Consider the following 24189-nt stretch of genomic DNA (forward strand, 5'->3'; position numbering starts at 1 on the left):
TACGAACATCTTTCAATTTAATTCTTCTAACTTGCTCACTTTCCTTTTCTCATAATCTTTCAATCCTGCCGATTTCTTACATTTGTTTTTTATAACCTTTTCTGCTAATATATTTATGTATCATTCTCTCTGAAATCATCATATTCCTCCTAATTTTGTAAATTCATCTCCCAAGTTTTACTAGGGCTTTAAAGCTATGTTTAATTCAAATAATCCTGCTTATTTTCAGGCATTTCATCTCTTTTCTAATTTTACCCACATACTCTTTGGTATATCGTTTAGTTCTTCTTTCTTGCCATATATTTATTTTTTTCATACTGTAATTTTTTAAGTGATTAATTTTTCCAGGAATTCTTTTCCCTGATTTTTTTTCTCTTGAAACTTTTAGTTATTTGAAGAGAGGGCTAGTGTTCCCTCTATAATCTATGCTTGTTTATCCATGTGTGAATCGTCCACAATACATATTTAATGCCAGAATCATTTTGCTTGCCTTTTGTTTTCTTGCCACATTCTAGCTACTATGTACTTAAGATTGGAAGTGAATTTTTTGGCCCTAATTTCATGAAACAAAAACGAAAGGAATTTCAGCCTTCTATGGATAGAAAAATGTAGAATTCATTTCAAATTCAGCAAAAATATACTGCACTGTGAGAGGATAAACATGTAAATCTAACACTGCATATTTGAGTGGGAAAATACTCATCAAGACACTGACATCACCAATGGCTGTGTGACTTATTGCTAGTCTTCTCCTCCAATAGGGAAAATTTCAAGAGGAAAAAAGTCTGTGCTGCTGGGAAATTAATTTCTGTTGATTGTTGGACATTTTTTTTTATTAAATGTAGATGTATTATAAGCCCAACACTAAAATATCTCACATATACATTAATTGTAGACATGTAACCATGTGATAGTAATAATTACAACAATGCTTTATATTTTTGGTAATATTTCATTTATTTCTTAAAGAAGTTTCACATGGCATAGTTTATCACTGATTTCTCATGCCAGTCCTGAGAAACATACATTATTCCCTTCTTAGAGATGTATTAGCTGGAAGTTCAGCAATGTTCAAAAAAGATAGACATGTATAAAGTCATACTGCCCCTAAGTAGAAGAACAATGGCTTGGACTTGGGGCTCTGGACACCTAGAATTCTGTCATCTAGGAGGCCTATGGGAAAATCCATTAATTACAGCTTAAAATACCTACTAGATCTATTGCTTTTAAATTTAAACTGAAAGAGAATGAAGGGCTATTTGGTAAATATTGTGCAAAGCCTAAAACATTGTGGACTCATAATAAATATGAAACAGTCAATGTTTATGTTTATTTTCTTTTTCTGTATTTCTCATAATAAGTAGATATAAGTTCTAAAGCTCCTTGTTACCATTCACATTTGCCATATAACCTTGACCAAATCACTCAATATAGTCCTAGTTTCTCATTTGGAAAATTAAAGGAACAAGACAGACGCATTCATTGAATGCCTACTATGTGTCAGTCTCTATGCTAAGCACGTTACAAATGTATTATCTCTTTGGATCCTCATAATAATCGTGTGAAGAGGATACAATTATTATCACCATTTAAGGATTGAGGAAACTGAGGTAGAGAGAGGTGTGACTTGCCCAGGATCACACAGGCAGAGGTGGGGAACCTGTGGCCCCAAGGCCATTGGTGGCCCTCCAGGTCCTCAAGTGTGGTCCTTGGACTGAATCCAAATTTCATATAACAAATCCCCTTAATAAAAGGATTTGTTCTGTATAACTTGGACTCAGTCCAATGGCTGTACTTGAGGACCTAGAGGGCCATATGTGACCTTGAGGCTGCAGGTTCCCCCCTCCTATTCTGAGGCAAGATTTGAACTTAGGTCATCCTGACTCCAGGCCTAGGGTTCTATCCTCTGAGTTAGATATTATGATCACTAAGATTCCCGTCAATTTCCAAAGTCCTATGTGATTCTAAGCTATTTCCAGACCTCATTGGTTCTGAGCTACTTTTGACTCTTCACAGGATCACCCTCAAACAAAGAAATACATAATTAGGGGGGAAAGTGAAAAAAGCAAAGAAGGAAAAGAGAGTCTATTGAAAATAGATTCCTTTCTGTATCAAGGGGACTTCAGGAACGATCTGCCACATAAGTACAAACTGTCAGCTTCTGTTTGTGTTTGTGATCTTCACAGTCAATTGCCATTGATAGGATGGGACATTCTTTCTCTTTTCTCATCTCTGCAGCATCAAGTCATGGGTGGATAAGATGCAAGATGAACTTGTCACACTGGCAAGGACAGCAAGTGGAGTGACTCAACTCCGAGATGTAAGTTACAATCAAAAGACAGTTGTTCTGACAGATGAGTGAGTTCTATGGGATCTAAAGTCTCTAATGTTCATTAGCTTTTGTCTCTAGATACAGGCAACTTTGGCTTTATAGGCAGGGGGGAGGGAGATGAAGGATAAATGGAAAGATAGGAAGGACCCACATTATGAAGGACTTAAAAGCCAAACATGAGGATGTTATTTTTGATCCTAAAGGTAACAGCCACTGGAATTTATTGAATGAGAATGGGAGGAGTGTGAGAGACCTGCACTTTAAGAAGACCAATTTGACTTGGGAGTTATATGTTATATGTATACATCTTATTATTATATTTTTATACATTACAACTTCATAGTAATACAGGTCCTCAGAAGTATGAAGAATGATGTAGGCATACTTATTAGAAAGAATCTTTCAGAAATTAATACATCCAAACTGATGTCATTGCCTCCAAAGGAGTCATCTCCAGTGACAATAATTCAGAAAGATGTCTGTCTTATTTGTTAGTATTTTACAATGCACTTTTCAAATAATTCCTCAGTGATTTGTCAGAATTAATAAAAGTGTATTCCTGTATGCCTGGAAACCTCCTTTTTCTGAGAGTATAACTAGATAAAAAGGTGACAGCGTACAAGTGAATATCTGTATATGGTAATAGAAAGTATATACACACACCCCATGAAACTTTATTCAGCAAATGATTCAGAATATAGATTTCAGATGGTCTAGCAAAATCTTCTGTAAAACTTCTGACAAAATTTTGTTTAACAAACCCCTTTATTCAAATACAACAAGCAGAAAATGAGACATTGGAAAGGAAATTTTTTTCCCCCAAAATTCTATGTGCATGGCAAAAAATGTCAGTTAGCAAGGGAATTATAGCAACTGTAAGAAGAAGCCAGAATTACATTTTTTTCTAGAAAATGTGAAAAAGTGAAGTACAACAAACAAGAAATTTGATTGGTCACCTTTGAAGAGGTCAGCCCAAACTGTTCGTGAAGATTGAGTATCAAAAGCACAAATGCCAGTGATCCAGATAAAACTTACAGATAGTGATCCTTGACTGAGTCAAATGCAAATGCAAAAATTTGAAAAGAATTTTTATGGGTGGCTCAATATACAGGTGAATATATAATTGTCATTGGATCAGATTCACATATTTTAAAGTAGATCAGTCATTCCTGTCTATAAAGACAAAATTGGAAAAGCTGAAATGCCAGTTCAGTGAATAAATGTTTTCAGAAGGAATGCATGAATCAAACTTGAAATCTGGACAGAGATTACAGATAACAGTTATAAAATATTCCTCAGACAAATTACCTTAGCAGTAAGGAAAGCTGAAATGTTTGTTGTCATGTTATGGACCCAAGTGGAGAGCCAAGTGGGTGGGGAAATGCAGAGAGAAATCTGGAGATCAGTGCAAGAAGAACACAGGATGCATCTAGTTACAGAAATGGAATTATGATTGTGATTAGCTTCTATTTTCTTCTGTCTATGTTAGGGCATGGCAGAAATCTCTTAACTGTCAAATACAGGTGTCTGAGCAGATTTAATCATTATTTTGAGAGAAAAGACCGAAATATTATTATAAATATATTCAGGAGCTCCCACTGATTGAGATTTTAGTGAAGTGTACAGGTGGAGGCAGTCAGTCAATAAGCATTTATTTAGTGCCTACTATGTACCAGGTAATATGCTAAGTGCTAGGGATGCAAAAAGATGCCAAAGGCTTTCTTTGTCCTCAAAGAGCTCAAGATCTAAGTACCAACAAGCTATATCCAGGATGAATAGGAAATAATTAAAGAACAAAGACACTGAAATGAAGAGGGTTGGAATAGGCTCCCTGTAAAACAGAGATGTCAAACACACAGCCTGCTATATTCTCAAGTGTGATCATAAGCAGATTAAAATGCTTTAAGGACAGACCAGACAACATTAGCCTTATTTCCTTTTTATTTTTAAAATTAATGTTTTATTGATGCTTTGTGGGTTTTGGGGGGTTTTTTTGGTCATAATCATTTCTAAATGTAACTTACCTGTTCATCTCCTCTTCTTCAATGAACATCCCCTTGAAACAATCAAGATTCTATTTGGAATGTGGGGGGGGGAGCGGGGAGGGAGGTGAGGGAGGTGGCTAAGTGACTTCCCCAGGATCACACAGCTAGTAAGTATCTGAGATCCAGATTTGGATTCAGGTTTTTCTGAGTCCAGGGCCAGTACTCTATCCACTGTGCCACCTAGCTGCCCCAACAAACAAAGAAAAAACAAGCAATGCAAAGAAAAACCAAGCAAGACAGAGAAGGGTGGGGTGGGGAGGGTCTGACATTGTTGTGAGACTTTTTATAACTATAGTTCCTTAGCTCAACAAAAGGAGGGAAGCAAATTTCCTTATTTTATCTGTGGTTCTTTGAATTCCCAGTTTGTTCAGTTATCCCACCAATTAATAGAAATTCACCATTTTCAGTTTTCCATTAGCACAAAAGTTCTATTATGAACTTTTTTTTGTATATATGTAAATTTTATTTCTGCCTTTGACTATCTTGGAAGTATATGGTCAACATTAGGGTCTCCGGACAAAAAGGTATGAAGAATTTAGTGACACTTCTCACCTAATTTTTTTCACAAAATTATTGATTTTTTTGTTTTATTACTTTTTGAAGTTTTCTAAAATTATTGAACTAATTTATAGCACTACCAATAGTTTGTTAGTGACTATCTTCCTGTAGCCAGCCTCTCTAGCATTAACTATTGTTTTTCTTTAATCATCTTTCAGTATCCTGGGTGTAAATTAAAACTTCACACTTGTTTTATACTTGATTTTCCTGTTACTAGTGATTTGGAGTTATCTTTTATAGTGTTGCTGATATTTTGTAATTCTTTTGAAAGCCATTCATATCCTTTGCTATTTATGTGTTGGGGAAATAGGTCTTGGTCTTATATACTTGTGTTAGTTCTTTATATTTCTTAATTATCATTTACCAAATATATTTGATATAAAGATATTTTCCCCAGAAATTGTTCTTGTTTGATAGAACCACAAGTTTAGGAGATCATAGTAATACTGGATCTATCTATCTATCTTTCTGTCTATCTATCTCTCTCTGTCTGTCCTTCCATCTGTCCATCCGTCTATCCATCCATATATATATACTTAGGTTCCAATAGATTCTTGGGGTCAATATTCTTGGGGTCAAGATGGAGAAAACAAGACTCATTGACAGTACAGTTAGGTCAATTTGGAACTGGTTGAATGTCTGTAATCAAAGTGTGTTAATGTGTTAATATCCAGTGACGCAGATTTTAAATGTCAGAAGGATCTGTCTTTGTTCTTTTGTCATTCAATCACTTCAACAATGATGTGGATATAGCAATAGAAGGTATTTTTGTGTCAAATATATGGATAATTCAAGTTGAGAAGCATAGCTAAAATTTTAGATGACATGTCATGTAGAAAGGTTTCAGTAGATAATGATGGGCTGAATCTAATAGGATGAAATTTGATAGAGATGAATTAAAAGACCTATATTCTGGACCCCCCAAATTAACCTTAGTGTTAGATAGATATAGACAGACAGCAATGTTTATGATACAATTTGGGTGTTTCGATGGACTGCCCATTCAATAAGTTTGAACAATGTGACATGGCAGTACAAAATAAATTATGCTTTCCTAGCCTGTATCGAGAAGGTTATTATTTGAAATGCAGAAACTGGTATTTCTTCTGTGCTAGGTGGATAGAATGCCAGACTTGGTGTCAGGAGGTCCTGAGTTCAAATCCCAACTCCAACACTTACTAGTTGTGCGGCCATGAACAAGTCACTTAACCTTGTTTGCCTCAATTTCCTCATCCACAAAATAAGTTGAAGAAGGGAATGACAAATCACTCTAGTATTTTTGCTAAGAAAACCCAAAATGGGGTCACAAAGAGTCAGACACAACTGAAATGACTGAACAACAACAAAAACTGTCCAGGTCAGGCCTTACCTGGAGCATTATGTTTGTTTCTGGGTGTCAAATTTAGGAAAGGCGTTGACAAATCAGAGCATTTGGAGAAAAGAAGATGAGGAGATTAAGTTTGTTAAATGCTCTCTCTTTCCCAGCTTAAGTGATATTATAAGAAGGGAATAATAACAGATAAGGTTTGATCTCTGAGGTCCCTCCTAACTTAGTTTTTTTTATTTTTTTATTCCATCATACACTTTAATTTTGTAAAGCTGTTATTCACAGAACAGTTTATTTGCTGCAAGTTTCTTCTGTAATGATTATAGGAATTTATTTCAAATTAAGGTAAGGAAGCCTGTGGTGTTTAGGTTATTGCTGGGTGTGGGAGCTACACCACTTTTTAAAGGGAACTTGGCCTAGAAGGAGAAAACATGCCTGGAAGGAGGGGAGGAAGGGCAGAAACTGAGAGAAGGAACAGAAATCTCAGCCAAAAGACTTCAGAAATATGATTAGCCTGGAGGGTTAGGCAGAGATTTGTGAAACATTGTCCAAACCAGGAGAATAGCCAGAAAAATGCCGAGCAGGGAGGAACCCAAGGAGGCAGCCTTATGACAGTTTGTCTCACGAATGATCCTTGCCTGAGGCATCCCCTTACAGGGGCAGTAATAGGATATATTCCTGTGACATTCAACTTAGTCTGTGTCACTTTGGGCTCAGGTAGTTTGGGCTCAAATAAGTGTTGTGATTTCCTGAGATATAGATATTGTGTCTACCATATAGTGGCCTAGATTCTTTTTTCAATCATAATGCCTAACATTTATCTAGTACTTTGTTTACAAAGTGCTTTACACATATTAGCTTATTTTATGCTTCTGATAACCCTGGGAAATAGGTACTATTATTATCATCCCAATTTTACAAATGAGGAAACTGAGGCAAATAGACTCACTCGGGATCACACATCTAGTCAGTGTTTGAAGCTGTTTTTTATTTCAGAACTTCCTGATCCAGGCCCACCTAACTATCAGTGTATAAAATTTCTATTGAGGTTAGCTGAAATATTGTCATACTGTTATTACATTCAGTGAATATTATTTAAAGAAATGCAAATGCCCTGCCTATATTACCCAGTGTGGTGCTTGTTGTAAGTGAAGTGGCTTTTCTGAGTGGGGAAAACTACAGCAGACTAATTTCTTCCTAACAGACTTCTTTTCATGCCTTATGAACCATCCATAGCTTTTGAGATTAGATGGTTCTCTTCTATAGGACCTACAACTTATCATCAAGATATTACTTTGATATGTGGATAGAGCTTTTTTTTTTTTTTTGGTTGTTGTTTTATTTAAACTGGACCTGTGCTTTCTCTGGAACTCCTTCTACAAATGTAGATCAGAACTTTCTCTGCAACTTGGTCTTGGAGAGCTGCCTGACTTTGATGTTAGAGACTTGAATCCTGTAAGTCCTGACTTTAAGGCTAGCTCTCTTTCCCTTATTCCACAGAGCCTCTAGGTATATCATATTCACTGTTGAACCATTCTGTTCTATGAGCTTGCTTTTTTTTGTTGTTGTTGGTATAAATGTCTACCTATTTAGCTAGGCTTTAAGCTTTTGAGTCGTCTTTGGCTTTCTATTCTTCTTTACTCCAAATAAAATCAGTTGCCACATCTTGTTTTTTGTCTCCATAGCATTTCCCAAACTCATACTTTTGTTCAGTCATGTTTGACTCTTTGTGTGACCCTATTTGGGTTTTTTTTTTTGGCAAAGATGCTGGAATGGTTTGCAATTTCTTTCTTTATTCCATTTTACAGATGAGAAATTGAGGCAGACAGACTTAAGTGACTTGCTTAGGATCACATAGCTAGTTAAGTATCTGAGGCTGGATTTGAACTCGGGAAGATATCTTCCTGACTCTAGGGCCAGCACTGTGTCCCTTAGCTGGCCCAAATACACACTATGACCACCCCATTTCAGGCTCTAATTTTTCACTTACTTGAACTATTGTCATACCTTCCTAACTGGTCACCCCACCTCCATTCTTTTATCTCTCCAGTCTCTGCAAAAATACCCTTATTAAGTTGTGTTTTTCTGCACAAAACCTTCAGCAGTTCCCATCTGTCTACAGGATGAAACAATGATTTCTTAGCTTGATTTTTAAGGCTTTTCACAATCCACCTCAAAGGCATAAAGTAGTGGAAAGAGCTGATTTAGGAACTAGAGGACCTCGGCTTCAGGAAAAGTGAGTTCTTAGGAGTTTAAGGAAGCTCTGCCATATGCTGGATAGTGACTTTAGGCAAGTATGTTGACTTCTGTGGTCCTTAGTTTTCAAATCTGTAAGATGAATGAGTTGGAATAGAAAATCTTAGAAGTTCCTTTTACCTTTAAATGGTATGTGTGTGTATAAATGTATACATGCATAATGTATATGTATTGTGTATGTATAATATATACACATACACTCACATATTTTAATATAAATTATGAATAGTATTACAATATGTTATATAATAATATTAATGCTATTATAAACAGATTTACTTTTCATCTTTATTTCATATCACTCCCTTCATGTACTTCACATACCAACTAAGACGGACCACTAACTATTTCTTGATTTTCATCTGCATTTTTTGCACCTCTTCATTCTTGCAGACAATTTGCAATAGTTAGAATGCTCTATATGAGCTTGTTGAAGTTTTTTCTTAAAGGCTCATTTCAGTTGTAATCTCCCTTGTGAAGCCTTCTCTGATGTTCCCAGTTGAAAGTGCTTTTTATCTCCAAAAACTTTGTTTCCTTAGCATGGTTCTCTACTTTCCCTTATCACATTCTAACTTGGATTTGTTGTACTTATTTGTGTCCATGTTACAATCTACCACCCCCATTAAATTGTAAGTTCACTAAAGGGCAACGTCTGTGTCATTTTTCATTTTTGTTACCCCTAGCTGAATTTCTTGTCATGTAGTAGACTCTTAATAAACGTTTATTGAACTGAAATGAATTTAATATAATGAACAAATGATAAACTAAATTGATAAAATATTAAGAAATTAATATTCAAATATTGCAATAATGCAAATAAAATACTAAATCACATACAGTTAAATTATTTTAAAAAATGATATCTTTTGAAGCTAGGTATATCTAAGATATAAGAGCCATAAGAAGTTATTGGCTTGGCTTATCCATCCCTTACTTGTTATCAGTTACTCTTCTCTAATCAAGCCCTGGTATACATACATTTGAAATTTATAGGTCGCTCAGAAACCACAGTGAATTTGGCAGGTTTTTGTAGCATAGTAGTACTTATAATAAATTCTTGTTAATTTATTGATTGATCTAATACCACTCTATTATGGCTATTTGCCCAAATTGGTTAAATTGCAAGAGTCCAGGTTGACTCTTAAACCTTAGGTATGTTTTTTTAAAGCAATAGGGGTTAAGTAACTTGCTCAAGGCTACATGGCCAGTTATTTCTGGGTGTGGTGCTGAGTATCTGAGCCCGGATGTGATCCAGGTCTTCCCGACACTGGAGCCAGTGTTCTTACTCGCTGAGCCACCTGGCTTCCCCTAAGGTGTTTGTTTTTGAGTCATAGGTGGAAGGGCAGAAAGTGCCAAAGTCGGGTAGTGAATATCCCTAAAAGGCCACAGTGTTGAAGACTAGTCTGTGCTGAACACCTTAGCATTCAATGAATTTCTGCATATAAAAAATAGGTACATTTCATGATCATTTTCATTAGAGCCCACACTGACAAAATTATAAAAACAAACAAGTCTGTCACCAGTATTCATCTCTTCCTTTTAGTGCCCCATGCCTCAAAGGAACAGCTGCAATTATACAGACAATCATACAGTATGATTACTGTAAATGTCCTGTTGGTACACCCTTCATAGTTTTGAATTCTTAATGATGGCCCAGTGCCTTTTATCTTTCCCCATCTTTCTATTTCATCAGAAATGTGTTCTGTTCCCTGCTCTCTCTAGGCTTTTCTACATGACTAATATAATCATTTTTTGTTATAGTGCTAATTGCTAACAATGTGTTGTTTCCATCTTCCCCAATAACATTTTAGATTTTAATATGATCTCCATTGTCTAAAAGAGGGTATTTCACGATCATTGGTCAATGAGTGAAGAAGATATTTTAATGCCTTGCTGTTCACAACATGTAGATACGTACCTCATGTTAGTAATAAAGCCATGGAGATGTAGAAGGTCTGCAAAACTTCACAAAATTAGCGGGGAAACTATTGCATTGTCCTCTTTTTAAATTTAATTTTAGAGGGTCTAGCTAATAAAGAATATTGACTCACCATTGAGGAGGGGTAAATAACTGGGAAAAAATCAGCAATGAAGTCATGACTGATAAAACAAAGACAATGTGCATTATAATGATCACATATAAATCAAGAGAATTGCAAAGACCCCAGGGGTACTAGGCAGTTGGAGGTCCAGATGCAGCAGTGAATCAAAGCTTGACAGGCAGCTTGGGGAGTCCAGGTAAACCCCATGTGTCAGTCATACTTAAGAAGACCTTGGAAACACGGCAAAGTTTATCTTGGACAGCAAGCTTCATATACCCTTTGAACCAAAGATTGGCTTTACAGGTTATATAGTTAACCCCAAGTTTGAAGTTCCAAAGGCAGTTGTTGTAGTGTGGGTATAAATCACATCTGAAATAGCCTAAAAATTCTGAATGGCTAGAATCAGTATTTTAGAGTTGGGAGGAACTATTCCAGTCCCCTCATTTTATAGATAAGAAAACTAAGGCTTGCATAACTTAATGTGATGTCTCCAAGATCAATCAGCTAGTTTTTGATATAGATCAGGGGAAGAGAATATACTTTTGAGACTCATTTGTGTATCTAATACGGAGAGAACTTTAGGATTACTTCATATAATAAATAACATTGTTCTCTGTTCATTTGAATAGGAATTCTATATATCTATTTAGAGAAATGATTATTTCTCTTCTACATTAATAATTGAATCTGGACTAAGATTTTTTTTTTTCATTTCCTTTCCTCATGTGGAAATCAACCCCTGTAGGTTATTCAGGCAGCCTTTGAAGTACAGGGCTCATAATGAGATGAAATCTTGGGTGAAACTGAACCAACTGGAAAACTCCGATCTGTTCAAAAGGTTAAGAAATTTTAGGTTAGGTGAATTGATGGATTCTGGTCCATTGTGTTTTGCTCAGATAGGTTTGGGTAAAAGTGGCTTCCCCTTTGTCTAGGTTACCTAGGTGATATGGTGTGATATGGGTATAGATAAGTCTCTTTGACCAAGACTGAGTGATCAGTCACATCTTCCACCCCTGCCAGACTCTCATTAGAATAAATCTACCTCTCATATTATTCATTATTTCTAGTAGTTAATCAATCAGAGTTGATTACCATTCTCAGAAATACCCATGCTTCTAAGGACTTATAAGTGTTGAGTGGGTTCCATCAAGGATCTTTGGAATTTGAGAGTGTCACTGACCACCTCCCCCTTATTAATTATTGCTATTATGATTAGTAAAATCATTACTTAGAAACTATCTCTCAAGTTTTTTATATGTCAAGCTATCAAATGATGGTTTCCAAGTAGATCATTTAATTAGTGGATATTACATTAATAGTAAATAGAAATGTTGCATTACCATTTGAATAATATTGCTTTAATTTGTGAATTTTTATTTGTTGATACCTTTTTAGTTGCCTGTAATGCCTTTCTTATCTGGACAGCTACGGGTGTAGTGAATAGAGCACCAGCCCTGGAGTCAGGAGGACTTGAGTTAAAATTCGGCCTTAGACACTTGACACTTAACTATCTGTGTGACCCTGGGCAAGTCACTTAACTCTAATATCCCTGCCTTCCCCTCTCCAAAAAGACCAAAAAAAAGGCCATTCTTATTTTGTTTGAAGTTTCCAGAAGTTTTTCTTTCCTAAATTTTGAAAAGGTGAAACTAAATACAAGGTTACTATCTTTGATGGTACTATTGTCATTTCAGTGAAAGCTACAAATAAATTATAGCCTTGTCACCAATTATGCATTTTCAGTTCATGGCAATTTCATAGTTTGATTCATATTGTTTTCTAACAAGAACCACTGGGGAAAAGTCCAAGCTGAGTCACTTGAAAAGAAGAATTTAAAGGGTTGATTCTTGCTATTGTACAGAGAAATATTTTTGCATGTATTCATTTAATATTGTTATACATGTATTGGAAAGACAAAATCTTACCAACAAATTTTTGTGCTTTTTTTCTTGCATATTATTTAAAATGTAAGGAAGAAGGTGAAAGTTCAAAAATGTTTTCATAGGGAAATTAAGATTACAAGGACAAGTTTTTACAGTGTATACGTACATGTGTATATATATATAATGGCATAAGTATTTTAATGAACTTATGATATCAGTTAATTCTAAGATCTTAAAGGAGATGTCTCTTTCTTTTTTGCTTTTGTTATTCATGTCTTTTTCTCTGCATGTGGAATTAATGACTGAAATTGAATTCCATCATGAAACAAAAAAATTAATGTTATCTTGGGGGTGCCTAGGTGGCACAGTGAATAGAGCACCAGCCCTGGAGTCAGGAGGACCTGACTTCAAATTCGGCCTCAGACACTTAACAGAAAAACTAGCTGTGTGACCTTGGGCAAGTTACTTAACCCCAACTGCCCTCCAAAAAGCAAAAAGCAAAAAAAAAAATAATTAATGTTACATTTATTTTTGTCATTTAATTCAGTTTAAAAAATGACGTAGTGGATATAATGCTGATTTGATATCAGCAAGTCCTAAATTAGAATTCTGCCTTATTAATAGTGCTATTATCCTGGGTAGTAACTTAAGTTTTCTCAGTCTGTTTCATGACACCTGCTTTACAGTATTGTTAACAATTACAATCTCTGAGTGGCTGGGTGCTGCAGTGAATAGAGCACCAGCCTTGGAGTCAGGAGGATTTCAGTTCAAATTTGGCCTCAGACAATTGACACACTTGCTAGCTGTGTGACCTTGGGCAAGTCACTTAATCCCAATTGCCTTGCCTTCCCCCCTCCAAAAAACAAAAACAAAATTACTATCTCAGTGTTTTTATGAGGATCCAATGAGATAGATAGATAGATAGACAGACAGAAATACAGATAGATATAGATATACATATATAGATATAGATATATATGTATAAATATATAATTTCTTCACAAGGAGCAGAAAGGGTACATGAGATAATATAGGGACATAAGAAACAAAAGATAGCAGTGGTGAGAAAGGTAGATTGATCAATCAAGATAATTATTCCATATTACAAAAATTTTTTTTAAAGGGGAGAAGTAATTAATAAAAAACACAGTAAAACAGAAAACAATACAACACATTAGTTATGTCTAAGGACATAGGAAATATTCAACAACTGCCATCTTCTGCCTTTGCTATGAAAAGAGAGGTGAGTTTTCTTAACTCCTCTCCAGGGGCAAGTTTGCTAATTTTAAGTAAAGCATTTTCAGTTTCTTTTTCATTTGCTTCCATTTACATTGCTTTAGTCATTAATTAGATTGTTTTTCTGGTTCATTTTTGGGACTTTTAGAAAGTGCAATTTCAAATTGCTTTCCAAGATGCTTTCCCATTCAGAGCTCCATCAATAATATGTTGCCTGTCCTCCAGAAGCCCCTCTATCTTTGTTTCCCTCTTTTGTCCTCTTAGCTAACTTACTGGATGTAACTTCTGAGAGAAATGCTTGTTTTTCTCTTATATTTATAACCATTTATTAATTGAGATGAATATTTTCCCTTTTATGTTTGCTCATTCAGAAATCAGCCCCTTGTGGATTATTCAGTCAGTATCTGAAGAACATTGCTGATAGATAAGATTGTCCAAATTATGGGGTTAAACGTTTTTTGACCTCGTTTAGGACTCCATCCAACTAGAAGCCCTTGCAAGGAGAATCTGATCTAGGTAGAAATTTTTTTCCATTTCTCAAATGCTTTATTAACTTCTGATTTACATCATTCATTTCCGCCAGATTTTGAGATACAAATTTTCTCCCCGTTTTTCCCCTACCCACTGCCCCAAAATAACAGTCCCCACAGGATATCCCCTCCTCCAATCTGCTCTCTCCCATATTTTCTCCCATACCCCTTTCAACTTTTCCAGTAGGGCATGGTGGATCTCTATGCCCCAGTGCCTGTATATCTTATTTCCCAATAACATGTAAAATAGTATTAATAATAGTATATATGTATGTATATATATATATATATCTTTTTTATTTTACACATTTGATTTTAAAACTTTGAATTCCAGATTCATTCCCTTCCTCCCTTGTCACCCACCCTTATTGGGAAGATAAGCAGTTCAGTATAGGTTGTACATGTGTAGCTAATGCAAAACATTAACATAGTAGATATATTGTAAAAGACTGACTATATTTTCCTCTCTCCTATCCTGCCTCTCACTTGTTCTATTCTCTACTTTGATCTCATACCTTTTCAAAAGTGGGTGCTTCCAACTTCCCTCCCCCCAGCCTGCCCTCCCTTCCATTATCCCCCTTCCCATCTCCTTCCCCCCTACTCTCCTGTAGGCTGAGATACCCTATTTACTGTGTATTTCATTCCCTCCCCAAGCCAAATTCAATGAGAATAAGGTTGACCCATTCCCTTTTGCCTTCCTGTTCTTCCCCTCCATTGTAACAGTTTTCCCTTGCCTCTTCTATATGAGATAGTTTACCCCATTCTGTCTCTCCTCATCTCCTTTCATTATATTCCTCTCTCACCTCTTAATTTCACCTTTTAAGTATCATCCCTTCCTGTTAAATTGGTCCTGTGCACTCTATGTATACCTGTAAACATATATGCACACATTCACATATGTATTCATATGCCCATATACCCTCATATATATATATATATATATATATACACATATATAGATATATATTTCTATTGCCTTCAACTATTTTCATACTGAGAAAAGTTTCATCAGTTACAATTATTTTTTTCCCATGTAGGAATGTTAATAGTTTAACTTTGATAAGTTCCTTATGATTTCTTTTCCTTGTTTACCTTCTCATGCTTCTCTTGCTTCTTGTATCTGAATGTCAAATTTTCTATTCAACTGGTTTTTTCATCAAGAATGCCTGAAAGTGGGGTGGCCAGGTAACACAGCGAGTAAGAGCACTGGCCCCAGTGTTGGGATGACGTGGGGATCGAATCCAGGCTCAGACACGTAGCACCCACCCAGAAACACCTGGCCGTGTAACCTTGAGCAAGTTACTTAACCCCCAGTTGCTTTAAAAAAAAAAGAAAAAAAGAATGCTTGAAAGTCCTCTATTCCATTGAATGACCATATTTTCCCCTGAAACATGATACACAGTTTTGCTGGGTAGGTGATTCTTGGTTTTAATCCTAGCTCCTTTGACCTCCCTAATATCACATTCCAAGCCCTTCAATCCCTCAGTGTAGAAGGTGCCAGATCCTGGGTTATCCTGATTGTGTTTCCACAATATTCAAATTGTTTCTTCCTGGCTGCTTGTAAAATTCTCTCCTTGATCTGGGAATTTCACAACCTGGCTATAATATTCCTAGGAGTTTACTTTTTGGGATCTTTTCCAGGAGGTCATTGGTGGATTCTTTCAACCTTTATTTTGCCCTCTGGTTCTAAAACATCAGGGCAGTTTTCCTTGCGAATTTCTTGGAGCATGATTTCTAGGTTCTTTCTTTGATCATGGCTTTAAGGTAGTTGAATAATTTTTAAATTATCTCTCCTGGATCTATTTTCCAGGTCAGTGGTTTTTCCCATGAAATAATTCTCCTTGTCTTCTATTCTTTCATTTGTTTGGATCTGTTTAACAGCATCCTGATTTCTCATAAAGTCATTAGCTTCCATTTGCTCCAATCTAATTCCGAAGCAATGATTCTCCTCATTGAGCTTTTGAGATTCTTTTTCCATCTGGCAAATTCGACTTTTTAAGGCATTTCTCTCCTCATTGCCTTTTTGAGCCTCTTTTGCCATTTGAATTAGTTTATTTTTTAAGATGGTATTTTCCTCAGTCAGGCTATTGACTCTCATTTCATAATTTTCTTGTATTGTTCTCATTTCTTTTCCCAATTTTTCTCCACTTCTCCTATCTGCTTCTTAAGTTCCTCTATGGCCTGTAACCAGCTTGTATTTTCCTTTGAAACTTTTGGTGCAGGAGTTCTGTCTTCACTGTCTTCCTCCTGTTCTATGCTTTGCTCCTTTTTGTCCTCAAAATAAGGGTCTAATGTTGGATTCTTCTGCTTGCTTTGCTTCCTTTGCTTGCTCATGTTGCCACTCAATTACTTGACTTTTGGGCTTTTTGCCACAGTAGGACTCTGCTACCAGACAGGGGAGCTTCGTACCAAACCTAGGGTTTTCTCAGCTGCTGGAGGTATTAGTTGGGTGCCCTTGCTGAAGCCTCTGCACACTGGCAAGCTGGACACATACCCAAGGACTTCCACTCTAGACCACAATCCAGATCCAAGCAACTTAAATCAAGGGCGATTACCCCTCAGACTGGTGGCTTGGTCCCCCTACACTCTGCAGGCCAGGAGCTGAAGCTGCCATGTGGGGGTGGCTGTACAGCTGAGCAGAGGCTTCTCGCCCTGGGGGTCAAAAGCGATGCACTCCCTACTACTGAGTCCCAAAGTCTGCACTGCACTGACCTCTCACTTTATCCTTAGCATCTATGTGTTGATAATTCTGGAGACGGCTACAGCTGGTGGTGTTCTGTAGTCCCTCCAGCTGGGGCTGGTCAGGTACACCCTGGGGCTAAAGCCTCAGAGTGGGGCTGCTCTCGGCTCCCAGAGCCCTGCACTGGCTGCTTCCTGCAGGCCTGCTTGGTTGTCCTCAGTGGGAGGTTAGCTTCTCTGTGTCATCTTGTGGGTTCTGTAGCTCCAAAGTTTATTCAGAGTCCCCTTTTACATGAATTGGGGAAGGTGGAAGCCAAAGCTGGGTGGAGGACCTGCTTCTACTCTGCCATCTTGACTTTGACCCCCTCTCTACCTGAATTCAATCTCTAAGTAGAATTTTTAAGCCACCATCATTCATTGTTCACTGACAAGGTAGAGGATAAATCCTTTTGTATAGATTCCTGCCCCCAACCCCAAGCAGTAGCATTCTGGCTAAATCTCTCTTTATCCAAAAGTGCCAGGATCAGAATCACACAGCCAACCCTTCATTAGGATAGGCTCACTTTCATTATAATACACATTATCTTATTAATTATTAACCATTCAGAGTTGATTGCTGCCTATTGGGAACACCCACTCTTCCAAGGGAGGCCTCCAAGAGGTAGTTGGTTTGTGAGAGCCAAATGACCACCCTTTTATTAATTATTTGCTAGCCATAATTAATAAAATTAGTTATCCAGAAGTTATGTCTTTCAGACTTTTTATATGTCACACTTCTATCAGTCAATAAACATTTGTTAAACGTATACTATATGACAGGCACTATGCTAAGCATTGAAACCTCAGAGGGATTTTTATTTGAATTTCTGTTATTATTAGTAAGAGCAGTGTTCCATTTGGTTGTTAATAATCTGTCATTCTGTGTGTGTGTGTTTTCATAATATTTGACTATTAAGAAATGACTATTGGTGACGTGTTCTTGAAGTCAACGTGGTTCTTTGTGATTCCTGTTTCCTTTTCTATATATTTAATAAATATCTCTTGTATAGTCCATACTACAATTGTGTAAAAAAAAAAACAAAATGACAGGTTCATTGGCTTATAATGTACAGGTTTGAATCTCTTATTTTTTTGTCTTTCTGTTCTACAATCCTGTGGCACTTTTCCCATTCTCCATATTTAGCAGTTATCTGCCCGTTATTTCATTGCTTGAGTTCATATGAACTCTCTCAACTTAAGAAATTCATTAATAGCTTTGAAACAAAAATGCCCTTTTGTGCTAGAAAGGAGCTTATAGTTGATTTAGACTAGCCCCATTTTACAGATAAGTAAACCCAAAACCCTGAGAGGGAACATTGTTTGTTGAAGATGACATAATTATTAAGTTGGGGAACTGCTGCCTCCCTATTCCAGCACTTTTCCAATTTTGCCAGATTGCTTTTGATTTTGGTTTTCCAATAAAAGCAAGTACAGAATAAGATTGACCTTAGAGAAGATAATATAAAAATTCGCCTACTCCTGTTTTTTTTTTTTTTTGTAGAAGTGGCAAAGTATGAGTGGGGAACACTGAGCATAGTGTCAGACATTTCTGATATGTTGGTTATTTTGATGAAACGTTTTTTCTTTCTTTTAATTATTTGTTGTCATGAATTTCTTTTTGGCAGGAAGAGTGGGGAATGTAGGTGATATAAAAAAATATCAAAAACTTAATTTAAAAAAATCTAATCTTGGAACTCCAAAAATGAATGTCTCTCACCACCACCACCACCACCAAGAAAAAAAAAGGAAAGCAAATAAAGTCACACTTTTTAAAAGACCTTGAAACAAAGAAATGCAGCATAAAGGAATGAAGCAATTTAAAGAGTTAAAAAATCATTTCAGAATGTTATCATATCTTAAATGTTGTTATTATTTCTCTAAAAGCCTCTTTAAGAAAAAGGGAAACTCTCAAAGTGCTGAGAAGAGAAAGGTCAGGGAGAATAACATAATAAAGTTTTCTATCTATGGGGAATAACATGGATAAAATCTGTTATTGAAAATCCAGAATTTCATTTTTGAAGATTTGGCAGAATGAATGAGAGTTACTAATAATGCTGTGACCAAAATAGCACCCTGTATAACAATCACCTCCATATATTAAGGATAAATCTGTCTGCTTTTCCTCTTCAATTATGCCATGTGGTCCTTATGACTGAAGAAGGATCTTATTTTCAAAAGTGAAACCAATTCAGGAAACTGAAGCTAAGTAATTGAAGGACTTTGCTTTAAAAAGCCTTGTATAGAATCTCCTACAATATTATTGCCCTTTGGGGGTTTCTTTATACATTTCTTATTAATAATTCATTCACATAATTAGCCATATTCTCAGATCTTCTGAGTGTTTGTGTTTTAGTCACTTTAAAAAGCCAGCTTTCTTTGGGTTCTCTATGTCCCTTCATCTGCTCCCTACCTTCACTTTTCTGCATTTCCATGGTGGTTTTCAAATAACCTTACAGATGCACATGATATATTAGAGGTGAATTTAAAAGCAGAAGACATGGTGCAGTGGGAAAAAAGCTGGTTCCAGAGTCAAAGGATGTGGGTTCAAAACCCCTTTAATGACTACTGTCTTTGTGACCATGGACAAGTCACTTAACCTTTCTTAGCCTCAGTTTTCTCATATGTAAAACAAGGAAATGAGAACATCTCTTTTTTTTTCCAGATGACCTTTTAGGATCTGTCTACCTTTAGCTCTTTGTATGTATAGAAGTGTGTTCATGGGAGATTCAGTAGTATAGTGAATATTGAGCGTTGCACTTAAGAGTCACGAAGACCTGAGTGTAAATACTGCCTCTGATACTAGCTTTGTTGTATCAGGAATGTCTTTTAATCTCTCTGTGTCTCAATTTTCTCCTTTGTAAAGCAGGAAGGTAGGCTTAATGGCAGCCAATGTCCCTTCCTCGGCTAAATCTATGTTCTTAAGACCATATTCCTTCCCTTGTTCTTCCATTCTTTCCTTCCTTCTTTCCCTTCCTTCCTTCCTTCTATTCCTTTCTTCCACCCATCTTTCAGTCTAATGTGATGTTATATATACAGTATTACAAACCCATGAGTGCTCTTCTCCTCACATGTACACCTTTGCAAAGTATTAGGGAGGTGTCTTTTAATATCCCTGGGGACAAGATGTTCTTCATATTTTTTTACAACATTTATTTTTAATTTGTTTTGTGATTATTTGTATTTCTATTATTGTGGTTTTTGTGAAAATTGTTTTCCTTGCTTTTCTTATTTAACTTTGCATCAGTTCATGTAAATCAGCCCATACTGCTCTGTATTCTTCATGTTCATTGTTTTTTAAAATATAGTAATTATGTTTATATATCAGAAAGTGGATATCTACCTTGTTTCTACTTCTTTGCCACCACAAAATGTGCTTATGTGTTTGTGTGTGTGTGTGTGTGTATAGAGATCTGTCTATATATACATACGCATACATACAGAGAGAGAAAAGAAGAGGGAGGCAGGCATATTTGGAGCCTTTATATTTGTCAAGTATCCACTGTTAACAGCATATCAAATGCTCAGCAGGTTTGTGAGAGAATTAATTTTTGGATTGCCCCTTGGTCGTTTCCCCCATTAGTCATCAAGCATTTTCTTTGTGTATACTAGAAGCCTATTCCTGATGGCTTCTGGGGACCAAAGAGTTTTTGTCCTTTATTAGCTTCACCTTCAAGGTCTGAAACTTTGTAGACAGGTCTTCTGTCCAGATTCTCTTCCAGTTGCATCTACACTCTTCTCTGTCTGAGCAGGACACAGGTTTTTCTCTGCCTTAATCCCTTTACTCTATTTATTAACAATAATTAATTAAATTAATTAATAATAATAACAAATAAAGATGCTTATTTGCTATTTTACATGCAACCTATAGCCCAGAGCTCCAAGCTCTGAATTTATCTGGGGCTGAGTCTGATCTGTAGGGTGGCCCAAAATAGAATACTTTGGCTCATGTTGTCTCTATCCCAAATTTACTCTGGAAAATAATCTAAGAATAATTGTGCTGTTTCATCTCCATTGATGAAGGTGAAAGTACACTTCATATCTTATGCAAGCATTAAAGATAACAGTGTATTTGTTGAGTATAGGATGGCATTTATTTCAGCCCATTGATGATGCACAAAATTCAGGGAGTTTTTACACATACACACACGTGTGCACTCACACACATACATAGATGTATAATATTTATATTTGTTGTTGTTTGTCCTTCATTCTCAAGAAGGCCCATGATATCAGGAAGATGAGGCCATGACTTTCAAATGAATTGGATTTAAGTGAGGGAAGGCTGGGCAAGATCACCAGTCTCACTTTTTTTCCTCTGGAGCCATCTGATTCCAGTGGCAAGATATAGATCAGGACAACTGGAAATTATCCTGCAATATTTCTAATATAGAGATGTAATAAATATATACATATGTTTGTGTGTGTGTGTGACACACACACATGCACACACACCAGTCCCTCACCCGAGTGGGAGATGTGCTTGGAAACATCTTACACAAGCAGTAACCGTTTCCACTATTTGAATAATTCACTAATGGTAGATAACAAAGTTCAGTTTTTCTCCCATGTTATGTTTTCAGTAGCTCATTGTTCCTTTTTCCTACACTAGAAGCTACGTTCATGAAGCTTTTCTCTTTCTAAGAAGCCTACTGACCAGAAAATTCCCTTTGTCTTGATGGACTCTTTAGTTCACACTATCCAGAAAGGACTCTCCATGACTATTATTTGGTTGAGAATATATCTGCTTCAATCATTACCTCTTTAGGAACTCTTGAGACTCTATCATTAATGCCCATCTGTTGCCATCTCTTATGCTAGAGAAGTCTGCTCTTGGGTCTCTGGTTTCTGATTGAAGAATTAGGGAGAAAAAAAAAAGGTGACGGCAAAAGGTAGACAGGAAATTGAGGTTCAGAAATTCTTGTCATGTGCTATGTGGAGCCAAGCATTTATATTTTACATTTTCCCACAAAGCTTTGATCAATATCTTCTGTCCAGAGTCTAGGTAAAGTGTTAATATGGAAACCTTTCCATACCCGAACCCATAGCTTAATGAGGATTTTTGGAAGGAAAGCATGGATGAGAAAGACTGAACGAGTCTGTTGATTCTTTTTATTGGCCAGTCAATTCATATAAATCAATGAAACCTGCTTTCTGGGAGGGGCATGTCCATACTTATAGAGGTGGGTGCAAGACAAAGTCTAAAAGACTTACTACTATACAAACTTCTTATATCGATCAGCACCCTAGCACCCCAGAGGTCAGATGCTATTTTTTGTTTTAGATAAAATTTAATGGCATTTTTCTATTTTTAACTTCTCCCTTACCTTTCTTCTGATATGCTGAAATGTACTCCTGTGCCTCCCATATCACTCCTACTTCTAATAATGAAGACTCTAACAAAGAAGTGTTATGTTGAAAGCATTCTTTTTGTCAATAAAGATATTATCTTTTCTAATAAGCTGATTTTTAATTTGAGATGGCATGTATTTCCATGTCATAGTTCAGCTTTTGATTTTTAATTTAAGTTTTCATCTTCTAATGTATCAGGTTAGGAACAAAATGGTATTACTTTTCTTTAAGATTATGAAAATTCAGTGAAATATTTAAACCCTGCTTTGCCAGGAAGTTTTTTTTGTTTTTTAAAGAGGAGATAATTATTACAATCGTGTGGAAAAAAATCTCATTGCTCTGTTTTTCGGTTTCTTTGTCTTTAAATGAATACCACTTTATTTTAGCAGGAGGTAAAGAAAGATATGAAAAGTGCCTCAAAATTCAGCAGCATTTTAAGTAACTGTTTATATAAGTTATTTTTATATAAACAATTATTTTCTACTAGTGACTCATGAGATTAGCAAGTTGGAGTGGACCTATTTTGCATAGACATTATGTGTTCAGTTTTATGTAAATACAGTATTCCATTCAGTTTCATGGTGGGGAAAAGTAAAATGCTTATTACCTGTAGAAATAAAGCCCACTGTCACAAGTCCTCTCTTGGGAAATGTGCTTAAATTGAGAAATAAAGGTAGAATGAGCTCACTTTAATCTCCCATATTTGTAGCTTTCATTTTAATTAATTATTTGGTAGGCTAGGTGCTAAATTCTGTATGGAGAGCTAATAGAGTTATATATATTCTCAATATTTGATTCACTGGGTAAAACTCTGGTTATTGCATCTAAATTATCAGTCTGCTCAGGAGAATTGACTTCTAATCCCAGTAATGCCTCTCGCTACCTGTGTTGATATAGGGCATTTTAAACTTTTGTTCTGTGTCTCAATTTCCTCACTTGGCAGGTTGAGATAATGATAATAAAAGGACAAGTGTGTTTTGAGGACAAAAGTGAAATAAAAACATGGGAAATATGGTTTTTGAAAGCTAGAAATACAGTGCAAATATAAGTGACTATTTTGCATTTTACGATTTTATGTATATTCTTTTGAATTCAGCAGCAGCATGTTATAACTAAAAATGTCTCCAAAATACTTTTGTGGAATGTGGGGAGGAAAGGTGATTTCTTTGGGTAACTCCCAGTGAGGAAACTTCTACTGTTGATGCAGATTTGCAAATGTTAGCTGCATGGGCATCAAGCAGTGAAATAACTTGCCAGGGTCCTGTTAGCCAAATATGACAGAGAAGGAGCTTGATCCATACTTATGCTGTGTATGAGGGCAGCCTATTATTCTCTTTTAACATGATGCCTCTCTAGATACTGAGATACAAAAGTAGCAACAGTACTTAGCACAGTGTAGGTGTAAGCACATAGTAGGTGCTTACTAAATGTTTAATGACTGATAGGCTGATTGTAGAAACCTTGAAGTCATTTTTTATATTTTGTAGGGAAGAGTCCAGTTAGAAGGTGGAATGCATTTGCATTAGAGGTCTTAAGGTTCTTTGTCCTGGTGACTCTCAAGCCTAGCATGTTTCTGAAGTTTCTTCATGTAGACTGGTTTGCAGCAAGAGGACAGACTCTGAAAGTCACTTCTAGTAGTATATATGGTACCAGGTTTCTGATAGAGAACTGGATCAGAATCTTAGGAGCTCCCCCAGAAATACTGCTGCAGCAGAACGGAAGTTAACAAAGGGAAATAGTGTATTACTTGCTCCTCTCTCTGTATTACCGCTCTGCCTGTGGCTTTTTTATATTCAGACTTGTTCGGATTATGTTAGAATTGCAGGAAGGAAACATGATTATTTATTGTTTCTCCATATATCACTAGAATAGTTTGGCAGACCCTGCTGACAGACAGAGTGAAAGATAGTTGCCTC

At 36.2% G+C, this 24189-nt stretch overlaps 1 protein-coding gene across 1 annotated transcript in view; it reads left to right on the forward strand.

The window, feature by feature from the left end:
- LOC138176024 (voltage-dependent calcium channel subunit alpha-2/delta-1-like) overlaps positions 1-24189 on the forward strand; it is a 164400-nt gene that overhangs the window by 115455 nt on the left and 24756 nt on the right. The window contains exon 2 of the mRNA XM_069106748.1: positions 2239-2320. Within this exon, the coding sequence (XP_068962849.1) occupies positions 2239-2320 (82 nt within the window). The remainder of the gene's footprint in view (positions 1-2238; positions 2321-24189) is intronic.

The sequence above is a fragment of the Petaurus breviceps genome, unplaced genomic scaffold, assembly GCF_028583685.1.
Source record: "Petaurus breviceps papuanus isolate PSGF00001 unplaced genomic scaffold, PetGlider_PUasm1.0 80, whole genome shotgun sequence".
In the NCBI taxonomy this organism is placed as follows: domain Eukaryota; kingdom Metazoa; phylum Chordata; class Mammalia; order Diprotodontia; family Petauridae; genus Petaurus; species Petaurus breviceps.